We start from the raw sequence: 11,688 nt of genomic DNA, 5'->3' as shown, positions 1-11,688 counted from the left end.
GTAGCCGCGCGGTCGTAAAGCAAGCGAAGGGAAAACGTGTTTGGCGTAGGGGCGCCCTCTAGTGGTAGACTGCCGTGACGGTTGTTCATTCAGGACCATTCTCCTCAAATTGGACGGAGGGTTGGAGTGTGAGTACTTTTATTTTATTCGAAATTTCCTATGTTGATGCTTTGAATTATAGACAAATCTACCTGAGCTGAGTCTCGCTGTGTCAAGCACCGGTCCTGCCGTCACATGCAGGGAAAAAAAGTGCATCAAATATTCTACATAAGTTTTCAAAAATTAAAGATTACATTAAGCAGAGCTGAAATTCTTTGTCAAGGGTTAGGGTTAAAATAAATGTAAAACTATTTCATCATTGTTTAGATTTAAGATGAGCTAAGCAAGGCAGGCACTGCGTTTACGTAGGCTACTGGTGTGGTGTCAACATAATAACAATAATAAGCAGCTCTCGTATTATGGATTATTTCTACAGGACTGTATTATTATTTCTTCTTTTTATACATCAAGAGTCTCAAAGATTTCCAGAAGAATTCTGGATTAAAAAGTTTTTTTTTTGTTTTTCAGTCTTCCTATTGTGAAATGTATTTCCTACAACAGAGATCTATGCTCATCTAAACGACACAAACAACTTTAGTTCATATCTCGCAAAACAAAAACGGATGTCATCTCGCTATGAGCACATTTTATTCACCATCCCTATAATTAGCAATTGTTTGCTTTTGCCGTGTAACCAGATTCTTTCGCCCTTGCACACATAGACTCTGGTCTGATCTAACAGCACTTTGCATTAATTCCTAATGAATTTGAACGTGGTTTAATTCTGTTTTTCGAGTATATTCTGAATGAGACTAGTGATGCAGCGTAACATTTCACAACGTTTTCCATCTAGATATATTCCCTCACAGCGCATATCCATTCCCGCTTCCACCAACGCCTCCCCAGCTCCTTCTCTCTCTCTCTCTCTCTCTCTCTCTCTCTCTCTCTCTCTCTCTCTGTCGTGTGTGTTAAAACTGCCTCCACCCCTTCATCAAAATCTGCCTCCCAGCGCGTGAGTGACCGTGTGGATCTGCATCAGCCCCAGTCGGCCAGCAGTCATCACTGGACACTGGGTTAAATTGATGGCGACCACTTCAGCCAGCAGCACAGACCGAAGACCGATAAGGAGACTCCGCTCCAAGAGCGACACCCCATATCTCGTTGAAGCCCGACTCTCCTTCAACCTGCGCACAGGTAAGGACACATCTCCCGGTCCTGCTCTCAAATCTGATGCCAGATTTGGATATTTATGCCAGACGTCGGGATGAGTGGACAGGGAGGCGATTGGTCTGAAATACCCCCGTTTTACCCAAACAGAAATGGCAGGATGCCGTTGTCCCCGTGGACTTGTGTTACAGTTTCACAGTGAGGTTCAATGTTACATTTTTTTTTTAAATTAATTAATATTTTTTTTATTCATGAATGGCTGTAGAAATTCTTGAAAGGCAGGCGGTAGTGTGACTGAAATGTTATGCAACTTTGAAGACAAACGCTCGTGGCTGCAGGCTGGTCTGGCGCAAAAAAACAATGCATGAGTTAAGAAGTTAAACAGCATTTGTGTTGCTTGAACAAGGCTCGTGTGTGAGTTGTGATTTCGTCAGATATGTGGCAATTCAACGCAGTTACATAATATGAGGAACGTCCAACGTGGCCTGTAGTAGTAGCTCGAGCTTTGGCCGTGCTTATGGTGCACAACGTTAAAAAAAATGAATATCCGGTTCGTTGGTGCTTTTTCTCACATTTTTAATCACCGCATTTCAAACCGTGATAAGCGATGATGCCCGTGGTGAATAGCCTTCAGTCTCCATCACCGAATGTGTTGCATCCTCTGTTACCATGGTGACTTGGCATTTTATGCTGACTATGTCAGCGGGATTCAAATCTTTTGCTCTACGGTGTAAATATGATAAAAGACAGTCCCCCTTGTCTTATCTAATCTTGGGAACCTTCGATGTTTCTGCCACATTTAAAATGTGCTTTTCACTCATTAGTCTCATTCCCTGTGAGGTTTAGAGAGTACCCACATGTTTAAGGACTCAAAATAATTACAAATCCTACACTTTTGATTCTCTTGATTCTTCTGAAATGCAATATGCAAAAACAACCATCATGAGATACTGTAACTCCATATATGATGAACCAAATGTATCAGCTTTCTGGGGTCACACCCATGACATGTGTGCCATGTCTGAACTGTGCAGTGTTTGGATGTTGTTCAGATGTCATTGTGTTTTGGCTCTAATTTGATTTTATTCTATGTCTTATTATGAACATGAATCAGTTTTATTATCTTGTAAAATACTATTGTGAGGCAGATGATTTCAGCATTTTTTGACAAAGCATTATGTTTCCTTAAGACAATAATCCTGTGTCAGTATTGATTAAATAACGTAGATAACATGTTCAAAATCCTCAGTTAGATGCACCACATGCCCACATTTTAAGAAGCTCATAAGGGAGATCATTTGATTTTTTTTTTTAAATGTGTCAAATGTACCATATAGTCTTTCCACAGGGACAATAAGCAGATGCAAGCAGTGCTTGCTGTGCACTAGTGAGCCCAGGACAGTGTGGTCCCTCGTGTGCACTTCTCATTCTGCAGCTGCTATGACAGTTCCCATGTGTGGATAGTGAGCCCAGATATTACTGGAAAAGACTTGGATTTTTCTTGGATGAATGAATGAAAAGAGGATTCTAAGCTTCTGTGCTGCTGCCAGTGAGTATTTGGCCTTTGGAGAGAAGCTTGTTGTGGATGACAGCAGACTGCCATTTGTCTTTATGCTCCTTTTTATCATCTCTACTCTACAACAAGCTCATACAAAGCATGAAGATGGTACGGGGGCGATTTGTACAACAGCTCTGTTGACTCACTTCCACCTGAAGAAGTGGAGCAGGATTTAGCTTGTTTATTGCCAAGGAAACCAAAAGTCATGTCGATGTGTGCCGAGGCACCTCGTCATGATAAATGACCAGGGTTGCCAAGGATGCAAAACAAGAAGCAATTATCTCAGTGTATTTCATGACCAGACAATTGCTTGGCCTTCAACTTTTTTTTCTCTCCCTTATAATGTTCTCAAATCAGCCTAATCCTCTGCATTGATAAAAATGCTGATATTCATAAAGTGTGGAAAAGGGGCGCAAACCTAAATTGTTTCGGTGCCGGTTGTGCTAAACATTTTATGACTGAATCAATGTTTTCATAAAAGAACTGCATCTTCATAAAGAGCAGTAAATTGACTTTTATTAGCCAACATAATCAGGCCCTACCAGCCCTCACGTGATTACATATTTTGCATTACGGGGCTCAGTCTTTATGTCAGCTTTGATTTTTTTTTTAAGGCAGCAGCATACAAATGACACATACCCTGTGGGTTTCTAATGGAATCAGAGAGCATGGATTTATTGCATTGGCCTGTTTTGAGTCGGCACTAAATTAATTTGCTCCACAGTTAAATGGCTCTGCACACAATCTCAAAGATATAACAATATACCATAATGGCATCATTTACAGCACAGCTGTCAACCATTGTGTCATCTGCTACGAACCAATAAAGGGCGAAGGTGAGGGTGGAAGGTTGCTCTACATTGTATGTTTGATTACAGTGTTATGAAGCTTTACATCATTGATGCTGCCACACATGCATGGACACACACACACACACAGAAGCATCTGGAAGCGCAGCTGTGTAGTGGCAGTGTCTGTGGAACTATGCTATAGAAGGGTTTATGGATGTGTGATGAGGTCAGTGTGCATTTTGCTGAGTACATACTAAACGCGTATAAACATAAATTCCATGTCAGTGTGCTGTGCTGCGCATAGCCTGCTGACACAGCATTTGTCTGGCTGGAAGAGGCTGTCGGTGGTTTTATTTGTCCATCATTCAGCAGCAGCCCCGTCCGACTTCTGTCTGCAGATGCTCGCTTTGCACAAGAACTCCAGCTGATTACCACTTCTGCCGAGGAGGTTAGACATCTCTGTGTTTTCACACATCTTTGTTGACACTATCACCCTAACCTTTTCAGTCCATCCATTATTATACACTCTACTCCATGATATTTATACTATCCACGAAACTCGTGGATCTGCTTTTGTGAAATATAATAAGCTGCCTCAGTGATAGGAGCAGCGTTTGCTAAATTTGACTGCATGTGTGTTATGGATGCTGCACAGTGTTTGTCTCGTGTTTTAAATAGGAATGGATGGAGTGGTTTTTGTTTGTTTGTTTTATGACTATTGTGCTAAAACTGTAGATTGAATAAGGCTTGGTTAAAAGAGATTAACTCGGCTACCATGACTTCAACTATTGGACTGTGCAGTCAGGAACTGGAAACTATGTGCTTGCACTGAGTAAAACATCCTAAATCATAATGCTGTTTTGCCCAACTGCTTACTCAACTATATTGTCTATTTTGCTGTAAATGTGACAATTCACATTAATCAAAAAATGATGGTCAATCAAGTATAAGGTGAAACTAGTAATTAGGGTCATAAACTCATTAAGAAAATGTTACTGAGGTCACAAATCAGATAAAAAGGAGAGTAATTTACCTTACAGTTTATGCCAAACAGAATACTCTTTCCAGCCACATAAGTTGCCCCCTGCTGGACTTTTTAAAGAATCTCGGTTTAAGGCACCTTTACCTGCTAGTCTGTGGCTAAAATAGCATATGAGGGTTGACAACTACTTTGGACATTAATAGAAAAAAAAGAGAGAAAAAAGAAAAACCTACGAACACAACTGAATTTGAAAAAATACAATAAAACAAGGAACATCTTGGAAACTTAAACATTATAGAAAACACAATGGCATTTTGAAAATACATCATTGCAGGAAAGGGAATTCATCATTTCACAAAACAGAAGAAAATCAAACTATCAAAGAAAATGAGATTTCAGATAACTGGATGATACAGTATTTGTGAAACACAACAACATTACAGAAACCCCCAAAAAACCTAAAAAAAACTACATTTTACAAACCCAGCCACAGAAAACCATAGACCTAACCCTAACCCTTCATGTATTGTCATGTTTTCTGTTTTGCTGTTGTGTGTTTTTAGATGTTGTTTTATTTGATCGTTTTATTGTTTTTTTCCTGCTTTGTTGTGTCCTGCAGGGCCAATGTATTTGTCCATGTATAACAATTTTGATATTATTTAGTCACCTTGGAGTCTGAGGACACAGGTCAGCATGTTCTCACGGGCGAAGGGACTTTCAGATTTTCTGTTTCATATGGAGCACTAATAGCTGTGCACCTACTGCAACTATGCCAGGTGTACCAAACAGCTGGATGTTGTGAGGGGATGCCAGTAGCTGTAGCTGTCTCCATTCTACGCTCCCCCTCGCATGCAAATAGACAAATCTGAAGCCTGGATTTGGCTGCACTGCAGATGTTGCACTTAAGATAACATGGGGCTTTTGTGCTAAAGTGTATTTGCATACTTATGCACTACATGCATACTCTGTGTTACAATGTAAATGTGCAAATAACAACTGATGTTCTATAAGTGAATATCAAAAGAAATTTAGCTTGAGCAGGTTACATGTACATGTCAGAGGTTTATGTGGGGAGCTGGCTCTCTGTTGCAGCTACGTTAAGCTATAAAAAAACTAAACTCATTCACCACCCACAGCTCCTTGCTCTCTTTCTTTCTGTTGCAGCTCCAGCATACAGTAAGCACTGCTGTCCAAAAGAGAACAATCAATATGGCCCAGATGCATGGTGGGACAGGGCAAGTTTCTGCTGCAGAGCATTGTGTGCCAGCTGGTGATTTACAATATGTCAGAGAAACACTTCATGTAGACACAGGGCGATATTAAAGCTTCTGGAACAGGAATGTTCACAGAAATGTTGTGCTTTTGTGCCTCCTCAGTTAAGAACTTGGAAATTAGCTGTATATTGACTTTCATGGGGGAAGATTTGGCCGTAGTATCTATTTTTATGTTGGAATGCAAAAGGCAGCTAAAGGTGGCTGAAAGGACAAGAACAAGCCGTTTGCCATCACCACATCAAGGTGTCAGTTATTTCCCTCAGAGGGAAAGCGAATCTCTTTCAAACAGCTGAGCTGAAGCTGGTGCCGAGGCAGTTAAATTTGTAATGTTTTAGCTGTTTGTAGCGACACCGCAGGCTATTAGCAAATGTGTCAAACAAAGCGGTGATAATCAGTGGCAGGAGATTTATATCAGTTCCAGGTCTCTGTCAATTCACTCTATTGGAAAGCCTACATCCCATCTCCAAAACACATGCACACAACACATGGCTGAGATTGCAGGGCATCATGAGAGAAAAACAGCACTGCATCCGAATGTAAGAAAAAAAAAAAACAAGCACCCAGCTTCCCTAGCTTGGCTGCAAATTGGCCTCCTTGAGCCGATGCATCCAAGGTTTGAATAAAACATGAGTGGGGAAAAAAAATCGGAGCAAAAAATAGCACCGCTATATCCAGGACTCTTACTGGATGCTCCTGCTGCATAAACTTTCAATTGACCAACATTGTCACCTGGCCAGAACACCTGCCAGCCTCCAGCTAGTTGGTTTAAAGAGAAAGAAAGGCAGATGTTTTTATGAGAGCCTGCAGGGCGCTGAAGCTCTCTCTCCCTCTCAGTTACACTTGGAAGTGTTGGAAAGGCTTCTATGTGCTTTCCACATGCCAGATGAGAAATAAACGCCTATTTCAAAAGCCTCCCAAGCTGAATAAAGCTGCATGATGATGTGCTTATGGGTCATATTTATAGCAAGAGTGACTTTCCATTGAGAAGAAAGGGGAAAAGACGCCACTGAGATATAAAAGGCAACATGGCCAAGGCACAATTATTCTTGAGGAGAGAGTGATTCTGCCTGAATCACTCTTACTCTCAAATGCTGCTTCTACTGAATTTAAAGAGACATGCAACTAATTTATTTGGGCAAAATAAAATGCCTAAGGGATGGGTGGATGATATAGCTGATATCTACAATGAAGATTCACGTCAGGCAGCATAAGCTTCCATGCACCAGGCAGAGATGATGCATTTGTTGCAGGTGTCACCAATGCAGTCCCCTTAATGCAGCGGTTCTTTAGGACCTTTCTGCTGAGTAAGTGTCTTCACACAGTCAGACTCCCCTAAACATTGCTGCAAACCTGAGACTCAGTTCAATCACAGCTGCATTGCACCACTCAGCACTCCGTTGAAATGATATCATACATATTTCTCACATTACAAGTTAAATTCAAAGCACCAGGCTTCTATATAGAGTTATGCACAATGGGTTACCATTGTCTATGAGCTGCACTGCTGTCGTTTCTCACAGTCTAAACCAGAAATAAAAAAAATACAAAGATAGCAGTTGTCATGCAGCCGCACCAAGTCTCCCTCTGAGTTTTGAAGGCACTGAAAAATGAATGGGTGCATTTTGTGCTATCATGTATCCATTGCTCTCTTCAAATTGAAAAGATAGGTGTTATGTTTTCTCTACTGCCCAAAAACAATAAGGTCCATAATGGCGGCACAGACAGTTATGCAAGTCTGGGTGAAGGTAGTCTAATAGCCGACAGGATAACTGCCCTACAATTTTAAAAATGGAATTTGTGGCTGAACTCATGCAGCATTTCACTCCCGCCTTTTTACTCCAACAAATCTTACAGAATAAACTTCGAACAGATTTTTAATCATAAACCGAAAATCCAAACGATGATTTTGTCCAAGCTTTGAAAGGTGTGGTTGCCGCTGCTTATGAATCTAAACTTACAATATCAAGCATTAAAATGTCACCAGTATGTATTTGAAGGATAATACAATCCTTCAAATATCTGCGGCAACATCTGCATGTGTGTATTTAGAGGGAACTGACTTGCTGCGGTATAAAGTCAGTTAAAATGGCATTTTGGTGTCAAAGTAATTTCTGATGTGTGGATTTCTAGTGATAATTTTGGTCAGCATCTGTTCTCCCCACTGGTTTGGCAATAATGTGAATACAATTCTTTAGGCAGGACACAGACTGCATCAATTTTCCTCCACCTATTTATTTATGAAAAACACCAACTGTAATACAAAAGAATTCTCCAAACTTTAGTTAAGATTTTTCTCATGCGTGACATTTGGTATCACATCAAGAGCTGCTGCTGTATCAGAAACTGAGGATTTTACATTTTCAAAATAAATGATAATTATACGGACCACTACATCTCGGTATGAATGACCTTTAGCATGGTCCAGCACATTTTTTTTTTTTTTTTTAACCCCTTGTCCTGTTCAGCATTATGGCAGCAGAATTGTAATCTGAATACAGTTAATGCCAAACACATTTGCTATGCCAAGGGAAGCTTTATGAATGTAAAGCTCCCCTTGATGCCCATCAACTCCTCATTTTTATTTGTTTATTTTTTTTACAATATTTAACATGATGTGATAGTGTGATAGTGCCGAACCAGACCGGGGGACAGAGAGAGAGAGGGAGAACGAAGAAGGGAAAAAAAGGAACAGAAACATGAAGAGACAAACATAAAAAACAATGAAAAATCAGACAACCAGCTGCTACACCTGTAAAAACAAAACTGAAGACAATTCACGGCTTTTGTGGGGAATCCAGCCTTAGAAGCACCAGGAGCACCTGTAAGCAGACAAGCAGAGAACAAACAAGCAGAGAACAAACACACAAACAAACAAACAAACAAACAAACAAACAAACAAACAAACAAAAAAACACAACCAGCAGCAATCTCATATAATACACAGGTGACCTAAAACCACAGGACAGCACAACAACTGCTTAGTGAGCATGCTACTGGGCTAATGAACGTGTGTGTGTGTGTGTGTGTGTATGTGTGTGTGTGTGTGTGTGTGTGTGTGTGTGTGTGTGTGTGTGTGTGTGTGTGTGTGTGTGTGTGCATGAACATGCAATACACATAGATGGTCCCACATAATAACCATGCTTAAATATCAGTGTATAGGGCCACAATCCCCACCCCCCCAGCAATCAGAAGCAGGCCGAGAGGGCCCCCAGACCCAGGCCACCAACAGCCCCCAAGGAGCACAGAACCCGGGAAGCCCATCATAGGGACAACCACGCATCCCCCCAGAAGACAGCAGAGGAAGCCCCCACAAGCATCGGGCCGAGACCCCCCGGTGACCAGAGGTGGCAGCCTACAACCCCTGCCAGGCCCCCGCCGCCCAGACATGGGCCCATGGTTCAGCACATTTAAATGGTTGCTTTTCATCTAGATTCAACTTGTAAATGTTTTCTGTATTATGGCCAAGATTTCATTTAATTTCACTGCTGCGAAAAGAAAAAAATGGAACAGAAAAATACGATGTGTTGTATTAAGCTTTAAATATTTTGCTTCTGTCTGACACTGGGCACAAGGTTAGTAAACTGTGATGTTTGTGGTTTTGACTAAAACTTAATCGCCTGGGATTAACTTGTTTTACGAAGGGAGCCACAGGTTTATTGCGGGAGCTTAAGGTTATTTGAGCAGGTTTAGAAGGTTTGGATCGCAATGCATCGTGCAGTATCTAATAAGGTTTCAATTTCTCTTGTGGAAAAGATTTCCAACTGAGTTAATCTGAGAGGGGATTCTTTATGTTGATAAGAGTGAATTGATATACCTTTTTACTTGAAGATAATGTTTCTGTTTCATTATATTTTCCTTTCTGTAGCTGTTACGGTGTGTTCACCCAAAGGATTATGGACCTACTGCTTGTTTGAATAACAATGTGAACCATCAGTCTGAGAGACCATTGTTCAGCCAGGGTAGCTACATGGTATATGGGGCATTATTTTGTAGTACTATCTGAAACTATGAAAATGTGTTACAACAGTCACAGGTCATGATGAGATGTTACATAATGTTGAGTTACTTGTTCCTGAAAGCGAGAGATATTCGTCTTAACTTCAGCAGAGCTAAAAGGGGCCAGAGGGGACCTAAGCCCTTTATAGAGTTGTATGCTCCCCCAACATGGTGTGGTGCTCATTGACGGAGCACGGTACATGAAAGTTACTTTCAGAGAAAAATCAGCATATGCTCAGACGGAGACAATGAGAACATCCCAGAGGAGTGGTGCAGTCAGCCTGCAAGTATGTGTGGCGGAGCTCGCTGGAGATTGCTTTCATTTGGTGTAATTTCTTCTCTTTCGATTTTCACTTGCCTGCTGTCAAGTGGTGCGATTGCTTCAAGATTTGCTTTTGTGTGTGGCACATCCAGGCTACAGCCCCTTCAAAAAACTGCATTTGCAGGGAAATAAGAAAGTACACCATGTTCTCTTCCTTACTGCACCTTTCATTAAAAGGGGACTAACGCCTACTGCAATATTACCAAAACATGACTTCATTAATCCCCAAAGGGGAAATTACATTGTTGCAGTATAATACAGAGTATCAAATATATAGAGTATAAGGAAAGAGATATCCCCCCCCCCAATAAAAAAAGTTGCTGTTTCTGACCTTCAATCACCTCACCTTCTATACGACTTCTTAATTAACTGGAAGACGGCTTCAAAAAAGCTGAAATTCTATAATTACAGTATCCTTTCTTCTGTGTGGAGAAAGGCTTTAGCAAAGACATGAAAACAATGTGTGCAAAATAGGTCTTTGGCTTTGGACAACAGATCCAATAAGATTGCTTGCTGACAGGCAGATTTGTATTCTCTCAAACTCACAGAAGATTCCACTCATACATTTTTTCCCCCACTTTTTTTCAATTTAAAAGTAATTGTGATTGGAACAGCTGTACCGGTGCTTTGTAAGATTTGTTGCCCGTTTTAATTTCACAGGAGTTAACTGTCAAAATGAATTAGCCTGTGAAATAAATCAAATGATAGACTGTGTATAGAGAATGCGGTTTGACTCTGGTGAAGAGGAGAGCACCACTGCTCTCTGGTGGAGCTATTTTAATCACAAGTGTGAACTGGAAGGTTAATCTTTGTTTAATATCTTAGTGGTATTCCAGGCAACAACAACAACAACAAAAAAAAGCTTTTGTACATTGAAATAAATTGAATTAAATTAAAAAAGGAATTAAAAAAATAAATAAAAATAAAAATTTGCAATGTCATTAAGTCACAAATTGATTTGTGAGGGTTTTGTGGCCATTTTTCTTATGTGTTTTCTAATAATTCACATTTAATAACATTTCAAATAAGTGTATGTAAGTTATATGTCGTTTTCAATAGACTTATTCAGGCTTTTTTAGGTTTGCTCCCCTCAAGTAGACAGGCAAATCATGACAGTTCTCATTAAATTATTACTCGGTTTACTTTTTGGGTTGGAGTCAATCATAGTAATTCTGGTTTCTTCGAGCCCTTGGAGAAAGCTTAATTAGCAATTTTTCGTGAAAGTTTCTTTTCCCACTGAGGCAGAAATCAGTCAAGCCGAAAGTTCCAGTTTATTTATCTCTTAATCATAAAAATGGCAAAACATATACATCATAATGACACATGTTGGTAATAAAACTCACGGGACAGCTGTACAGTAGAAGTCCATATAGGGCAGAGGTTTACAGACAGGCCGTTCCTCTGTGGGCCCTGAGGTGAGCTTTCTTGGGAAACGTTTTGCCGCATCTTGGACACGCGAATGGCCGTTCCTCCCAATGAATTCTCATGTGCCGCATAAGCTCATTGTTTAATCTGAAAGCTTTGCTGCAAATGTTGCACACAAAGGGCCTCAGCTTCAC

General features: G+C 40.5%; 1 protein-coding gene across 1 annotated transcript in view; it reads left to right on the top strand.

Moving 5' to 3' along the window:
• The first annotated feature begins 1,083 nt into the window (after positions 1 to 1,083).
• LOC142398994 (phosphatase and actin regulator 1-like) overlaps positions 1,084 to 11,688 on the top strand; it is a 48,756-nt gene continuing 38,151 nt past the window's right edge. The window contains exon 1 of the mRNA XM_075483303.1: positions 1,084 to 1,233. Coding sequence (XP_075339418.1) covers positions 1,122 to 1,233 — 112 coding nt within the window. The 5' untranslated portion in view covers positions 1,084 to 1,121. The remainder of the gene's footprint in view (positions 1,234 to 11,688) is intronic.

This window comes from Odontesthes bonariensis, chromosome 14 (assembly GCF_027942865.1).
Source record: "Odontesthes bonariensis isolate fOdoBon6 chromosome 14, fOdoBon6.hap1, whole genome shotgun sequence".
NCBI lineage: Eukaryota > Metazoa > Chordata > Actinopteri > Atheriniformes > Atherinopsidae > Odontesthes > Odontesthes bonariensis.
The sequence above is the reverse complement of the archived record's forward strand: the minus strand, read 5'-3'. Positions and strand labels throughout refer to the sequence as shown.